The following is a 17,935-nucleotide window of genomic DNA, read 5'->3' as shown; positions in this document are numbered from 1 at the left end:
TTAAAAAAAATCTGACACAGCGGTTGCATTAAGAACCCGTATCTTTAATTATATGTATCTTTCGTCAAAGTTTATGATAAGTATTTCTGTTATCTGATGTAGCGCTCTGTAATTACTCCTGATATTTTGGAGGCATTTCTGAACATGGCATCAATGTAAACCGATATTTGTGGATATAAATATGCATATTATCGAAGAAAACATAAATGTATTGTGTAACATGATGTTATATGAGTGTCATCTGATGAAGATTATCAAAGGTTAGTGATTCATTTGATCTCTAATTCTGCTTTTGTGATCTTTGGCTGGGAAAAATGGTTTGGTCTTTTTGGACTGGGTGGTGATCTAACAAATATATGTTGTGTTTTCACTGTAAAACATTTTTTTTTTTTATCGGACATGATGGGTAGATTAACAAAATGTTTATCTTTCATTTGCTGTATTGGACTTGTTAATGTGTGAAAGTTAAATATTTCGGAAAAATATTTTTGAATATCCCGCGCCACCTTTTCAGCGGAATGTTGGGGGGGGGGTTCCGTTAGCGGAACGTGTGTCCTAGACAGGTTTTAACAAAGCCAGATTACTGTTTGCAATTGCACATGGGGACAAAGATCATACTTTTTGGAGTATTGTCCTCAAAAATAGAACTGTTTGGCCATAATGACCATCGTTATGTTTGGAGGAAAAAGTGGGAGGCTTGCAAGCCGAAGAACACCATCCCAACCATGAAACACGGGGGTGGCAGCATCATGTTGTGGGTCTGCTTTGCTGCAGGAGGGACTGGTGCACTTCACAAAATAGATGGCTTCATGAGAAATTAAAATTATCTGGATATATTGAAGCAACATCTCAAGACAGTCAGGAAGTTAAAGCTTGGTTGCAAATGGGTCTTCCAAATGGACAATGACCCCAAGCCTACTTCCAAAGTGGCTTCAGGAGAACAAAGGCAAGGTATTGGAGTGGCCATCACAAAGTCCTGACCTCATGAAAAACGTTCCCGTTTTAAACAAGATATTTTGTCACGAAAAGATGCTCGACTATGCATATAATTGACCGCTTTGGATAGAAAACACTGACGTTTCCAAAACTGCAAAGATATTGTCTGTGAGTGCAACAGAACTGATGTTACAGGTGAAACCCAGATAAAAATCCAATCAGGAAGTGACGCATTTTTTTAAACCGCCTCATGCCAATGACTCCTTATATGGCTGTGAATGGGCTGTGAATGAGCTACGAATGAGCTTACGTTTTCTACGTATTCCCCAAGGTGTCTACAGCATTGTGACGTCTTTTTACGCATTTCCTTTGAAGAATAAGGGACCATATTTAGAAAGTGGTCACATGGTGTCTCCCGCAGAAAATCTTGCGTAAAATAATGAGGTAGCCATTCTTCCAATCGCTTCTTATGAGAAACCAATTGCCTCCACGGATATATTATCGAATATATATGTTAAAAACACCTTGATGATTGATTTTAAACAACGTTTGCCATGTTTCTGTCGATATTATGGAGCTAATTTGGAAAAAAGTTTGGCGTTGTAGTGGTAGCATTTTCCGGTCGATTTCTCAGGTCGATTTCTCAGCCAAGCATGATGAAGAAACGGGAGCTATTTCGCCTACAAAAATAATCTTTTTGGAAAAAAGGAACATTTGCTATCTAACTGGGAGTCTCCTGAGTGAAAACATCCGAAGTTCTTCAAAGGTAAATTATTTAATTTGATTACTTTTCTTATTTTCGTGAAAATGTTGCCTGCTGCCAGCAGAGCCTAGAATAGCATTATGCCATGATAAACTTACACAAATGCTTGTCTAGCGTTGGCTGTAACGCATATTTTGAAAATCTGAGATGACAGTGTGATTAACAAAAGGCTAAGCTGTGTCTCAATATATTTCATTTGTGATTTTCATGAATAGGAACATTTTCTAGGGGTATTTATGTCCGCTGTGTTATGCTAATTTGTTTGAGGCTATGATTACGCTCCCAGATCCGGGATTGCTAGTCGCAAGAAGTAAAACTTGTTACATCAAACACATGTATCTGGCAATTCAATGCCGGGACACCAATCGTTGTTTAAGTAACAATAAATGCACAGTTTTATTTATTTTGAGTCATTTCAGAAATTTTTACATTTTCATTTAAAATACAGAATACTCTAAATACTCAAACAATGGACCTACAAACTGTCTGGGGTACTGACAAACATCCAGGCAAGTGTTATAAAGGGCCCTTAAGTGCTTTTGAGTGAACTTTTCCGTTAACATTTAATTGAGAAGGTTTTTGGGGAAAGTCTTTCTGCCTACCCACAAGACTGTTCTCATTAGCAGCGCTAACTGGCTACATACGAAGTGATAAACAAACCCGCGCACCAAACAGACAGAGGCAATATTGATGGAGATTAATGATCAGATATTGTGTTACGTTTGGCTTTTTAAGCCAATAGTGGCTAACCAGGGGTGGGATAATGTGGCTTTGATTGGGTAACAGCCAGTTCTATGTTTAAGAGAGTTTGCGATGGATCAATTGAAAAAATCCATGTACTTTCAGAATTAATTGGTGAGCTACTCATAGGTGGGCTGCCACCTACTGGTAGCTTGCAATCTACCTGTTGGCGACCCCTGCTGTAGGCTATAAGTAAAAACAAAAACATAAAACACAATTTCATGTGCTCAAAACATTTTATTTGTGCCTTTCGTACACCTATGAAAACAGAAAGCATATGTGTTGAAATGTGGTAAGTGTACTTTTTTTTATAAAGGTCAGCAAATGCACAGTCAAATTGGTTAAAATCATATCACATTTTGTCACGTGTCGAATACAACCGAATGAATTCCCTTACCGTGAAATGCTTACTTAAAAGCCCTTAACCAACAATGCAGTTATAAGAAAATAAGACTTAAGCAACAAAAAAGTAACACAATAACAATAATGAGGCTATATACAGGGGGGTACCGGTAAATCGAGGTAATATGTACATGTAGGTAGGGGTAAACGGAGAGTTCGCAGCAGTGTAAAAAAAAAAGGGTGCGGGGGCAATGCAAATAGTCCAGGTAGCCATTTGATTAATTGTTCAGCAATCTCATGGCTTGGGGGTAGAAGCTCTTAAGGAAGCCTGTCAGAAAGTCCAGGATCCAGGTACAGAGGGATGTGTTTAGTCCCAGGGTCCTTAGCTTAGTGATGAGCTTTGTGGGCACTATGGTGTTGAACGCTGAGCTGTAGTCAATGAACAGCATTCTTACATAGGTGTTCCTTTTGTACAAGTGAGAAAGGGCAGTGTGGAGTGCGATTGAGATTGAGTTATTTGTGGATCACACAGTGGCCCAGAACAGCTGGTGCTCTCATGCATGCTTCAGTGTCGCTTGCCTCGAAGCGAGCATAACAGGCATTTAGCTCGTCAAGTTGTAGTCTGTAATAGTTTGCAAGCCCAGCCACAAACGACGAGCGTCAGAGCCGGTGTAGTAGGATTCAATCTTAGTCCTGTATTGCCGCTTTGCCTGGTTGATGGTTCTTCTGAGGGTATAGCGGGCTTTCTTATAAGCATCCGGATTAGTGTCCAGCTTCTTGAAAGCAGCAGCTCTAGCCTTTAGCTAGGTACGAATGTTGCCTGTAACTAGTGGCTTCTGGTTTGGATATGTACGTACGGTCACTGTGGGGACGACGTTGTCGATGCACTTATTGATGAAGCCGGTGACTGAGGTGGTATACTCCTCAATGCTATCAGATGAAACCCGGAAAATATTCCAGTCTGTGCTAGCAAAACCGTGTCATCGAACCACTTCTGTATTGAGCGAGTCACTGGTACTTCCCGCTTACATTTTTGCTTGTAAACAGAAATCAGGAGGATATAATTATGGTGGATTTTTATTTTCTCTCTCTCTGGTTGCACATGTGACATGCTGGTAGAAATTAGGATAAAACCGATTTAAGTTTGCCTGCATTAAAGTCCCCGGTCACTAGGAGCGTCGCTTCTGGATGAGGATTTTCTTGTTTGCTTATGGACTTATACAGCTTGTTGAGTGCGGTCTGTTTGTTGTATTAAGATTCTAACAACGAGAGTGCACGCTCAATTTTTCAGTTTTTGATTTGTTAAAAAAGTTTGAAATATCCAATAAATGTCGTTCCACTTCATGATTGTGTCCCACTTGTTGTTGATTCTTCACAAAAAAAATACAGTTTTATATCTTTATGTTTGAAGCCTGAAATGTGGCAAAAGGTCGCAAAGTTCAAGGGGGCCGAATACTTTCGCAAGGCACTGTATATAGACTCATTTTGAAAAAGCCAAGGATAGAGGGGGGAAAAAATGTTTTAAAAAATGGCAGAGTAATAATTTTTTTACTTTTTAAATTAATGAGCAGTCCAAATGATTGCTTTAATGGTTCAAGTGTTAATGCTAAGCAGTAGAGAGTAATCGGATCCCATTTTTAGATCAAATCCTCAACATTCCAATCTCAGGGCAGACACTAACCACAAGGCCACTGAGTTGGTAACTGACGTGGGGTGAATACATTTGGCGTACCTGAGGTCTATTATCATGTACACTTTGGTGGAACTGCAGTGTTCTCCAAGTGGGAGATACATTAGGGGAGAGACTTAATCTCATGTTTTATGTAACTGCTGGATACAGCATGTACAGTACCTCCTGGTGGACATGACAGTGTTTCCCTGGCAAAACACGGCTCAGTGGGTATGAGGCATGAGACTTTCTCCGTTACTGTTATTGCATTTCTTATGCAGAAAAGTATAGAACAATGGACTGTTGAAATGGGTTTGGGTTATGATTCTTATGAGTTTGAGTCAGATGAGGAAAAGAAGTATGGAGGTAGAAGGAATGGATGGTCTAAGGTAAAATGAGAAATAATGAAAGGATTGACTGATATATTTCCATTTCATTGAAAACTTGTGAATGTTAGCAAGTAGATATGGTCATGGAAGATTATTTATGTTTAAGAAAACAGATGTATTTTAGAGAAATGTTAGAGCATTACCCAAGGATACAAAACCACACTATAAAAGTAAACAACATGGCATAGGCAGGGCCAATACCAAAATCCAAATAAACATTGGTCTAAGTATGGTGCCCTGCTGCACTCCTATGGTATGTTAGACAAAAAGAGCTACCTCCTTTTGGTCCAGCTGCAGAGATGATTTAATGAGGTCTCTTAGAGCCGTCAACTGCTTCTTCTCCTCATCCTGGGTCTGCTTTATCTGTGGAGTGAGAGCCATTCACATCACTACAAATTCCCATCAGTCACAATCAAATCACCACATACAATGAATTGAGAGATATACAGTACCAGTGAAAAGATTGGACATACCTACTCATTTCAAGAGTTTTTCTTTATTAAAAATAAAAAATTACATTGTAGAAATGAAATAAGACACATGGAATCATGTAGTAACCAAAGAAGTGTTAAACAAATCAAAATATATTTTATATTCTTCAAAGTAGCCACCCTTTGCCTTTGACAGCTTTGCACACTCTCGGCATTCTCTCAACCATCTTTAAAAAAATAAAATAATTTGACCTTTAACTAGGCAAGTCAGTTAAAAACAAATTCTTATTTTCAATGACGGCCTAGGAACAGTGGGTTAACTGCCTGTTCAGAGGCAGAACGACAGATTTGTACCTCGTCAGCTCGGGGGTTTCAACTTGCAACCTTCCGGTTATAAGTCCAACGCTCTAACCACTAGGCTACCCTGCTGACCCAATGAGGTAGTCACCTGGAATGCATTTCAATGAACCTTTTTGGGATAGGGGGCAGCATTTTCACTTTTGGATGAATAGCGTGCCCAGAGTGAACTTCCTCCTACTCTGTCCCAGACGCTAATATATGCACATTATTAATAGCATTGGATAGAAAAAACTCAGAAGTTTAAAAAACTGTTTGATTGTCTGTGAGTATAACAGAACTCATATGGCAGGCGAAAACCTGAGAAAAATCCAAACAGGAAGTGGGAAATCTGAGGTTTGTAGATTTTCCCAACTCGGCCCCCATTGAAGGTACAGGGTGATATTAGTTATGTTTCACCTCCCAAGGCTCTGAGTGAGCGGTGTGGCAGAGTGCCACAGCCTCGGTCTGGCGCGCTCACATGAAATGTAGCTACGTTCCACTCCATTTGTACAGACAAAGGAATTGTCCGGTTGGAACATTAATGAAGTTTTATGTTAAAAACATCCTAAAGATTGATTCCATACTTAGGTTGGCATGTTTCTACGGGCTGTAACGGACTCTTTTTTAACTTTTCGTCCGACGTTCGGTCGGGATTGAACTGGGATTCCTGGGAGTGCATTCTGATGAAGATCAAAGGTATGTGAATATTTAAAATGCTATTTCTGAGTAATGTTGACTACCCAATATGGCAGGTATCTTTTTGGCTGCTTTGTTGTCTAAAGGCTGTACTCAGATTATTGCATGGTTTTCTTTCTCTGTAAAGTTTTTTTGAAATCTGACACAGAAGTTTATCTAAAGTTCCATGTATAATAGTCGTATCTTTATCAATGCAGCTAACAAGTGCTGAGCATATGTGAGAACTCCATCAAGACTGTTGGAAAAGCATTCATCATGAAGCTGGTTGAGAGAATACCAAGAATGTGCAAAGCTGTCAAAGGCAAAGGGTGGCTACTTCGAAGAATATAAAATATATTTAGATTTGTTTAGAAATTGATTCCACATGTGTTATTTCATAGTTTTGATGTCTTCGCTATTTTTCTACAATACAGAAAATAGTCCAAATATAGAAAAGCCCTTGAATGAGTAGGTGTCAAAACTTTTGACTGGTACTGTAGATGAAAACATAAAGCCATACAGCAGAGAGACCAACGTAGCCTTTTGTCTAATAATTTTTAAATGTAAATATGACCTACGTTATACAGGTCAGCTGCAAGCTTCTCAATATACTGCTTCAACTTGTCTGCGGTTTTCAATCCATCCTGAAAAAAGCTGAAGAAGAAAGAGTAGTCTGGTTTTCTAGCATAAGCACATATACATAAACATACACTGCTCAAAAACATAAAGGGAACACTGAAATAACACATCCTAGATCTGAATGAATGAAATATTCTTATTAAATACTTTTTTCTTTACATAGTTGAATGTGCTGACAACAAAATCACACAAAATGTATCAATGGAAATCAAATTTATCAACCCATGGAGGTCTGGATTTGGAGTCACACTCAAAAATAAAGTGGTAAACCACACTACAGGCTTGATCCAACTTTGATGTAATGTCCTTAAAACAAGTCAAAATTAGGCTCAGTAGTGTGTGTGGCCTCCACGTGCCTGTATGACCTCCCTACAATGCCTGGGAATGCTCCTGATGAGGTGGCGGATGGTCTCCTGAGGGATCTCCTACCAGACCTGGAATAAAGCATCCGCCATCTCCTGGACAGTCTGTGGGGCAACAGTTGGTGGATGGAGCGAGACATGATGTCCCAGATGTGCTCAATTGGATTCAGGTCTGGTGAACGGGCGGGCCAGTCCATAGCATCAATGCCTTCCTCTTGCAGGAACAGCCACATGAGGTCTAGCATTGTCTTGCATTAGGAGGACCCCAGGGCCAACCGCACCAGCATATGATCTCACAAGGGGTCTGAGGATCTCATCTCGGTACCTAATGGCAGTCAGGCTACCTCTGGCGAGCACATGGAGGGCTGTGCGGCCCCCCCAAAGAAATGCCACCCCATACCATGACTGATCCACTGCCAAACCGGTCATGCTGGTGGATGTTGCAGGCAGCAGAACGTTCTCCACGGCGTCTCCAGACTGTCACATGTGCTCAGTGTGAACCTGCTTTCATCTGTGAAGAGCACAGGGCGCCAGTGGCGAATATGCTAATCTTGGTTTTCTCTGGCAAATGCATGGTGTGGGCTGTAAGCACAACCCCCACCTGTGGACGTCGGGCCCTCATACCACCCTCATGGAGTCTGTTTCTGACCGTTTGAGCAGACACATGCACATTTGTGGCCTGCTGAAGGTCATTTTGCAGGGCTCTGGCAGTGCTCCTCCTGCTCCTCCTTGCACAAAGGCGGAGGTAGCGGTCCCTCTGCTGGGTTGTTGCCCTCCTACGGCCTCCTCCACGTCTCCTGATGTACTGGCCTGTATCCTGGTAGCGCCTCCATGCTCTGGACACTACGCTGACAGACACAGCAAACCTTCTTGCCAAAGCTCACATTGATGTGCCATCCTGGATGAGCTGCACTACCTGAGCCACTTGTGTGGGTCGTAGACTCCGTCTCATGCTACCACTAGAGTGAAAGCACCGCCAGCTTTCAAAAGTGACCAAAACATCAGCCAGGAAGCATAGGAACTGAGAAGTGGTCTGTGGTAACCACCTGCAGAACCACTCCTTTATTGGGGGTGTCTTGCTAATTGCCTATAATTTCGACCTGTTGTCTATTCCATTTGCACAACAGCATGTGAAATTTATTGTCAATCAGTGTTGCTTCCTAAGTGGACAGTTTGATTTCACAGAAGTGTGATTGACTTGGAGTTACATTGTGTTGTTTAAGTGTACCCTTTATTTTTTTGAGCAGTGTATATTTTTTAATACGTTTTTCTTTCACAATACAATGGTTTGCATACAATGGCTTGCATTTTGATATCTAACATGAATGAGTCTGAAAAGTTCTTTGTCCTTCACATACGTTTGATTATTCCAACACTTGTGTTGCCTTTGCCATGCAGCGATCTTACGGAAGTTGATATTTTAACCGCAACTGCTAACCTGACAACAACACTGATAGACACATATTGTTGGTTGAGGGAGTACTAAGTAACCCAAAACTCATCCCTTCCACTCACAATATATCCCATAATCTGGTTTGGCGAAATAAATGGCTCCTATTTGATGATTTTAATAGTGTAATTTATTTTTCTTATGTGTACATCTGTTGTATGGTTATTGTTTTTACTGTTGCATCCCTGACTATGCTACAAATGTCCCAAGATATTGATTAATGGATAAACACTGCCTTTTCTGGTGTGAACAAGACATTTAAGTATGAGCTGGAAGTTGTGTCAGTATACTTACTTGCACTGTGCATGGTAGTACCTTATGAGGTTCTGGAGCAGGTCAACTCCCTTCTTAGTTTTGATCTCATTCACTTTGATCAGGTACTGTTGAGACATGAAGAAAAATGGACGATATTTGGAATGACAGCCTCTTACGCAAATCAAAACCATTTAAAAAAAATGTACAATTTGAAACCAGTCATCTAAACTTTTCAATTGTATGGCACACAAATCCCAAGGTTTTTTCCCCCCAATGTTTGAGTGTGCTTGGTGAATTGTAGTGTGTGTGTGTGTGTGTGTGTATGCTCAGAAAGTTGTGGCATGAGTGACTGAGTAAGTGATAAGCAAGAATTGTCTTGTACATTCCTGGGCATCCAGCTGTTGTAGCTGATCACGATGAAAAGGGTGTGGCACCAAGAGAGGTATGAGCGTAGGTGTGGCTGAAGGACAGATTTTGTCAAATTAACATCAGATTTAACTTTTCGTAGCAGGTTAGGAGAATTTACGCAGCAGGTTAGGATTAACGTAGCAGGACAGAAAAAATTGCTTAAGGTTTGGAAAAAAGTCTGGGTTGTCAAAAGCTGGATATCTTCTAGCCATGACCGAAGGACACCCCCTTCAGCACCATGGACAGGGCCACAAGCTAAAGGATAAAAGACAGGTGTTTCCTGTTCAGCATCATGGAGTCACAAACCTCTGCACAGAAAACACATGCACTCACTACCGCACCTCGGACAGCGGCACTGGCTGATTCACAGTGGACAGCGGCACTGGCTGATTCACAGTGGACAGCGGCACTGGTTGATTCACAGTGGACAGCGGCACTGGCTGATTCACAGTGGACAGCGGCACTGGCTGATTCACAGTGGACAGCGGCACTGGCTGATTCACAGTGGACAGCGGCACTGGCTGATTCACAGTGGACAGCGGCACTGGCTGATTCACAGTGGACAGCGGCACTGGCTGATTCACAGTGGACAGCGGCACTCACTTTAGCACTGCTGAACGCTCATAGGGGTAGAACGGGGAATCTGGATGGATAGAACCGGTTTTAGCATGGAAAATACCTTTAAGGGGTTTCAACCTCTTAAAGTAGTCAACTGGGTGGGTTAAGTAAGGATCACATCATTTCATCGAGGTCATCAGGAAGAATCAATTAATTATACTCATGAGCAAACATTCCAGAAAGCAGGTGGCAGTAAATCACCAACACTGGCTGTATACCTCTTCAGATAACACTATCCAGGTGGCAGTAAATCACCAACACTGGCTGTATACCTCTTCAGATAACACTATCCAGGTGGCAGTAAATCACCAACACTGGCTGTATACCTCTTCAGATAACACTATCCAGGTGGCAGTAAATCACCAACACTGGCTGTATACCTCTTCAGATAACACTATCCAGGTGGCAGTAAATCACCAACACTGGCTGTATACCTCTTCAGATAACACTATCCAGGAGGCAGTGAATCACCAACACTGGCTGTATACCTCTTCAGATAACACTATCCAGGTGGCAGTAAATCACCAACACTGGCTGTATACCTCTTCAGATAACACTATCCAGGTGGCAGTAAATCACCAACACTGGCTGTATACCTCTTCAGATAACACTATCCAGGAGGCAGTGAATCACCAACACTGGCTGTATACCTCTTCAGATAACACTATCCAGGTGGCAGTAAATCACCAACACTGGCTGTATACCTCTTCAGATAAAACTATCCAGGAGGCAGTGAATCACCAACACTGGCTGTATACCTCTTCAGATAACACTATCCAGGTGGCAGTCTATACTGTGCTAAAGGAGCTCCTTAAACTTGACCCCAAAAAACATCTGGGTCAGATGGTTTAGACCCTTTCTTCTTTAAGGTTGCTGCCCCTATTATCACAGAGCCTCTCACATATCTCCTCTCTGGGGAGGTTCCCAGTGCTTGGAAGGCAGCCACCGTGCATCCTTAATTTAAAGGGAGAGATCAAGCTGATTCTAAATGTTATAGGCCAATTTTGATCTTTCCCTGTTTATCAAAAGTGTTGGGAAAAACTTGCTTTCTTGATGTCTGTAGTATTCTCTCTGGTCTGGTATGCAATCTGGTTTCTGCTCAGCTTATCGATGTGTCACTGCAACCTTGAAGGTTTTAAATGATGTCACCATTACCCTTACTTCTAAGCAATGTTGTGCTGCTATTTTTATTGACTTGGCCAAAGCTTTTGATATGGTAGACCATTCCATTCTTGTGGGTAGGTAAGGACTATTGGTGTCTCTGAGGGGTCTTTGGCCTGGTTTGCTAACTACCTCTCTCAAAGAGTGCAGTAAAAAAGTCAGAATATTTGCTGTCTCAGCCACTACCTGTCACCAAGAGAGTACCCCAAGGCTCGAACCCAGGCCCCACACTCTTCTCAATTTACATCAACAACATAGATGAGGCAATAGGAAGCTCTCTCATCCATTTATATGCAGATGATACAGTCTTATACTCAGCTGGCCCCTTCCCGGAGTTTGTGTTAAACGCTCTACAACAAAGCTTTCCTAGTGTCCAAAAAGCTTTCTCTGCCCTTAACCATGTTCTGAACACCTCCAATACAAAGGTCATGTGGTTCAGTAAGAAGAATGCCCCCCACTGTGTGATTACTACCTCTGAGGGTTTAGAGCTTGAGGTAGTCACCTCATACCAGTACTTGGGAGCATGGGTAGATGTTACACTGTCCTTCTCTTAGCACATATCCAAGCTGCAGAATTAGATCTAGACTGTGTTTCCTCTATCGTATTCGCTACTCTTTCACTCCAGCTGCCAAACTAACCCTGATTCAGATGATCATCCTACCCATGCTAGATTACGGAGACATCATTTATAGTTCAACAGGTAAGGGTGCTCTCGAGCGGCGAGATGTTCTTTACCATTTTACCATCAGATTTGCCACCAATGCTCCTTATAGGACACATCAATGCACTCTACAGTGCATTCGGAAAGAATTCAGACACCTTTCCTTGTTCCACATCTTGTTACATTACAACATTCTAAAATTGATAAAATTACATTTTAAACTTACATCAATCTAAACACAATACCTCATAATGACAAAGCAAGATCAGGTTTTTATTTTTTGTGACAACTGTTTTTTATTGGTTGACAAGGGCAATACAATCATAAAAAAAAACAATTACACTCAAACATAATTACATCCTGATTGTATGCTAGCCATTTCCTTATATGAAGGTCATGCAGTGGTAACCAGCAGTGAACAATACGTTTTCTGGCAGCAGTCAACCCAGCCAGCTAAACGTTTCGCTGTTTCTCATTCAGCTGCATACCTGTATCATTGTGAAGCAACAGTATAATTGGTTCAAGGGGAAAAGTTTTATCACTCATGTCAGAGAGAATATACAACACTGTCCTCAAACTCGTAAACCTCAGGACATCCCATATCATATGATTGTATGTGCCAAGTGTATTGAAGTTATATAGGTGACAGTATGGGCTTTGAGCCTGTTTTGCATGAAATCTTACAACTGGTATCCAGTAGGATCTATGTCAAAGTTTAAGATGAATTCATAAATCCTCCCAGACATTGAACCAATCAATAGCCTCCACGACAGCAAAAAAATAATTTACCCATGATTTATACATTGAAAAATATTTCTGCTTTAAATCATTGAGAATAAATAGCAGACAAAACCTCTGGCCTGGAATGTAAAAATCCATTCTATAACTGGGTGCCTTCCCAAACTTGTATCCATGGGAACCCGTAGTCACAAAAGGGCAGACAGCCGTCTAAGATACAGAACCCCATAGGGATGAAGAGCTGTCAGCAGTCTAAGATATAGAATGAACCCCATAGGGATGAAAAGCTATCAGCAGTCTAAGATATAGAATGAACCCCATAGGGATGAAGAGCTGACAGCAGTCTAAGATATAGAACCCCATAGGGATGAAGCACTGACAGCAGTCTAAGATATAGAATGAACCCCATAGGGATGAAGAGCTGACGGCAGTCTAAGATATAGAATGAACCCCATAGGGATGAAGAGCTGACAGCAGTCTAAGATATAGAATGAACCCCATAGGGATGAAGCACTGACAGCAGTCTAAGATATAGAACCCCATAGGGATGAAGAGCTGACAGCAGTCTAAGATATAGAACCCCATAGGGATGAAGAGCTGACAGCAGTCTAAGATATAGAACCACATAGGGATGAAGAGCTGACAGCAGTCTAAGATATAGAACCCCATAGGGATGAAGCGCTGACAAGACATAGAATGAACCCCATAGGGATGAAGCGCTGACAGCAGTCTAAGATATAGAATGAACCCCATAGGGATGAAGAGCTGACAGCAGTCTAAGATATAGAATGAACCCCATAGGGATGAAGAGCTGACAGCAGTCTAAGATATAGAACCCCATAGGGATGAAGGGCTGACAGCAGTCTAAGATATAGAATGAACCCCATAGGGATGAAGAGCTGACAGCAGTCTAAGATATAGAACCCCATAGGGATGAAGAGCTGACAGCAGTCTAAGATATAGAACCCCATAGGGATGAAGCACTGACAGCAGTCTAAGATATAGAACCCCATAGGGATGAAGAGCTGACAGCAGTCTAAGATATAGAATAAACCCCATAGGGATGAAGAGCTGACAGCAGTCTAAGATATAGAATGAACCCCATAGGGATGAAGCACTGACAGCAGTCTAAGATATAGAACCCCATAGGGATGAAGAGCTGACAGCAGTCTAAGATATAGAATGAACCCCATAGGGATGAAGAGCTGACAGCAGTCTAAGATATAGAACCCCATAGGGATGAAGCACTGACAGCAGTCTAAGATATAGAACCACATAGGGATGAAGAGTTGACAGCAGTCTAAGATATAGAACCCCATAGGGATGAAGAGCTGACAGCAGTCTAAGATATAGAACCCCATAGGGATGAAGAGCTGACAGCAGTCTAAGATATAGAACCCCATAGGGATGAAGAGCTGACAGCAGTCTAAGATATAGAACCCCATAGGGATGAAGAGCTGACAGCAGTCTAAGATATAGAACCACATAGGGATGAAGAGCTGACAGCAGTCTAAGATATAGAACCCCATAGGGATGAAGCGCTGACAAGACATAGAATGAACCCCATAGGGATGAAGAGCTGACAGCAGTCTAAGATATAGAATGAACCCCATAGAGATGAAGAGCTAACAGCAGTCTAAGATATAGAACCACATATGGATGAAGAGCTGACAGCAGTCTAAGATATAGAATGAACCCCATAGGGATGAAGAGCTGACAGCAGTCTAAGATATAGAATGAACCCCATAGGGATGAAGAGCTGACAGCAGTCTAAGATATAGAATGAACCCCATAGGGATGAAGAGCTGACAGCAGTCTAAGATATAGAACCCCATAGGGATGAAGGGCTGACAGCAGTCTAAGATATAGAACCCCATAGGGATGAAGAGCTGACAGCAGTCTAAGATATAGAACCCCATAGGGATGAAGCACTGACAGCAGTCTAAGATATAGAACGCCATAGGGATGAAGAGCTGACAGCAGTCTAAGATATAGAATGAACCCTATAGGTATGAAGCGCTGACAGCAGTCTAAGATATAGAATGAACCCCATAGGGATGAAGAGCTGACAGCAGTCTAAGATATAGAATGAACCCCATAGGGATGAAGCACTGACAGCAGTCTAAGATATAGAACCCCATAGGGATGAAGAGCTGACAGCAGTCTAAGATATAGAACCCCATAGGGATGCAGCGCTGACAGCAGTCTAAGATATAGAACCCCATAGGGATGAAGCACTGACAGCAGTCTAAGATATAGAATGAACCCCTTAGGGATGAAGAGCTGACAGCAGTCTAAGATATAGAACCCCATAGGGATGAAGAGCTGACAGCAGTCTAAGATATAGAACCACATAGGGATGAAGAGTTGACAGCAGTCTAAGATATAGAACCCCATAGGGATGAAGAGCTGACAGCAGTCTAAGATATAGAACCCCATAGGGATGAAGCGCTGACAGCAGTCTAAGATATAGAACCCCATAGGGATGAAGGGCTGACAGCAGTCTAAGATATAGAACCACATAGGGATGAAGAGCTGACAGCAGTCTAAGATGATAGACATGAATGAACCCATAGGGATGAAGAGCTGACAGCAGTCTAAGATATAGAACCCCATAGGGATGAAGAGCTGACAAGACATAGAATGAACCCCATAGGGATGAAGCACAAGACTGACAGCAGTCTAACATATAGAATGAACCCCATAGGGATGAAGCGCTGACAGCAGTCTAAGATATAGAACCCCATAGGGATGAAGAGCTGACAGCAGTCTAAGATATAGAACCCCATAGGGATACAGAGCTGACAGCAGTCTAAGATATAGAACCCCATAGGGATGAAGAGCTGACAGCAGTCTAAGATATAGAACCCCATAGGGATGAAGAGCTGACAAGACATAGAATGAACCCCATAGGGATGAAGCGCTGACAGCAGTCTAAGATATAGAATGAACCCCATAGGGATGAAGAGCTGACAGCAGTCTAAGATATAGAATGAACCCCTTAGGGATGAAGAGCTGACAGCAGTCTAAGATATAGAATGAACCCCATAGGTATGAAGGGCTGACAAGACATGGAATGAACCCCATAGGGATGAAGCGCTGACAGCAGTCTAAGATATAGAATCCCATAGGGACGAAGATCTGACAGCAGTCTAAGATATAGAACGCCATAGGGATGAAGAGCTGACAGCAGTCTAAGATATAGAATGAACCCTATAGGTATGAAGCGCTGACAGCAGTCTAAGATATAGAATGAACCCCATAGGGATGAAGAGCTGACAGCAGTCTAAGATATAGAATGAACCCCATAGGGATGAAGCACTGACAGCAGTCTAAGATATAGAACCCCATAGGGATGAAGAGCTGACAGCAGTCTAAGATATAGAACCCCATAGGGATGAAGCGCTGACAGCAGTCTAAGATATAGAACCCCATAGGGATGAAGCACTGACAGCAGTCTAAGATATAGAATGAACCCCTTAGGGATGAAGAGCTGACAGCAGTCTAAGATATAGAACCCCATAGGGATGAAGAGCTGACAGCAGTCTAAGATATAGAACCACATAGGGATGAAGAGTTGACAGCAGTCTAAGATATAGAACCCCATAGGGATGAAGAGCTGACAGCAGTCTAAGATATAGAACCCCATAGGGATGAAGCGCTGACAGCAGTCTAAGATATAGAACCCCATAGGGATGAAGGGCTGACAGCAGTCTAAGATATAGAACCACATAGGGATGAAGAGCTGACAGCAGTCTAAGATATAGAACCCCATAGGGATGAAGCGCTGACAAGACATAGAATGAACCCCATAGGGATGAAGAGCTGACAGCAGTCTAAGATATAGAACCCCATAGGGATGAAGAGCTGACAAGACATAGAATGAACCCCATAGGGATGAAGCACTGACAGCAGTCTAACATATAGAATGAACCCCATAGGGATGAAGCGCTGACAGCAGTCTAAGATATAGAACCCCATAGGGATGAAGAGCTGACAGCAGTCTAAGATATAGAACCCCATAGGGATACAGAGCTGACAGCAGTCTAAGATATAGAACCCCATAGGGATGAAGAGCTGACAGCAGTCTAAGATATAGAACCCCATAGGGATGAAGAGCTGACAAGACATAGAATGAACCCCATAGGGATGAAGCGCTGACAGCAGTCTAAGATATAGAATGAACCCCATAGAGATGAAGAGCTAACAGCAGTCTAAGATATAGAACCACGTAGGGATGAAGAGCTGACAGCAGTCTAAGATATAGAATGAACCCCATAGGGATGAAGAGCTGACAGCAGTCTAAGATATAGAATGAACCCCATAGGTATGAAGGGCTGACAAGACATGGAATGAACCCCATAGGGATGAAGCGCTGACAGCAGTCTAAGATATAGAATCCCATAGGGACGAAGATCTGACAGCAGTCTAAGATATAGAATGAACCCCATAGGGATGAAGAGCGAACAGCAGTCTAAGATATAGAATGAACCCCATAGGGATGAAGAGCTAACAGCAGTCTAAGATATAGAACCCCATAGGGATGAAGAGCTAACAGCAGTCTAAGATATAGAATGAACCCCATAGGGATGAAGAGCTAACAGCAGTCTAAGATATAGAACCCCATAGGGATGAAGCGCTGACAGCAGTCTAAGATAAAGAATGAACCCCATAGGGATGAAGAGCTGACAGCAGTCTAAGATATAGAACCCCATAGGGATGAAGAGCTGACAGCAGTCTAAGATATAGAACCACATAGGGATGAAGAGCTGACAGCAGTCTAAGATATAGAACCCCATTGTGATGAAGAGCTGACAAGACATAGAATGAACCCCATAGGGATGAAGAGCTGACAGCAGTCTAAGATATAGAATGAACCCCATAGGGATGAAGAGCTGAAAAGACGTAGAATGAACCCCATAGGGATGAAGCACTGACAGCAGTCTATGATATAGAACCCCATAGGGATGAAGAGCTAACAGCAGTCTAAGATATAGAATGAACCCCATAGGGATGAAGAGCTAACAGCAGTCTAAGATATAGAATGAACCCCATAGGGATGAAGAGCTGACAGCAGTCTAAGATATAGAATGAACCTCATAGGGATGAAGAGCTGACAGCAGTCTAAGATATAGAACCACATAGGGATGAAGAGCTGACAGCAGTCTAAGATATAGAATGAACCCCATAGGGATGAAGCGCTGACAGCAGTCTAAGATATAGAATGAACCCCATAGGGATGAATAGCTAACAGCAGTCTAAGATATAGAATGAACCCCATAGGGATGAATAGCTAACAGCAGTCTAAGATATAGAATGAACCCCATAGGGATGAAGCACTGACAGCAGTCTAAGATA

General features: G+C 42.2%; 1 protein-coding gene across 1 annotated transcript in view; it reads right to left on the bottom strand.

The window, feature by feature from the left end:
- The window catches only part of asap1a (ArfGAP with SH3 domain, ankyrin repeat and PH domain 1a), a 206,090-nt gene that overhangs the window by 77,233 nt on the left and 110,922 nt on the right, over positions 1-17,935 (bottom strand). The window contains exons 7-9 of the mRNA XM_029642272.2: positions 9,031-9,116; positions 6,864-6,939; positions 5,117-5,203 (exon numbers count right to left, since the gene is read on the bottom strand). Coding sequence (XP_029498132.1) covers positions 5,117-5,203; positions 6,864-6,939; positions 9,031-9,116 — 249 coding nt within the window. The remainder of the gene's footprint in view (positions 1-5,116; positions 5,204-6,863; positions 6,940-9,030; positions 9,117-17,935) is intronic.

The sequence above is a fragment of the Oncorhynchus nerka genome, linkage group LG9b (assembly GCF_034236695.1).
Source record: "Oncorhynchus nerka isolate Pitt River linkage group LG9b, Oner_Uvic_2.0, whole genome shotgun sequence".
Taxonomy (NCBI): Eukaryota; Metazoa; Chordata; class Actinopteri; order Salmoniformes; family Salmonidae; genus Oncorhynchus; species Oncorhynchus nerka.
This window is presented reverse-complemented; position numbering and strand designations above follow the sequence as displayed.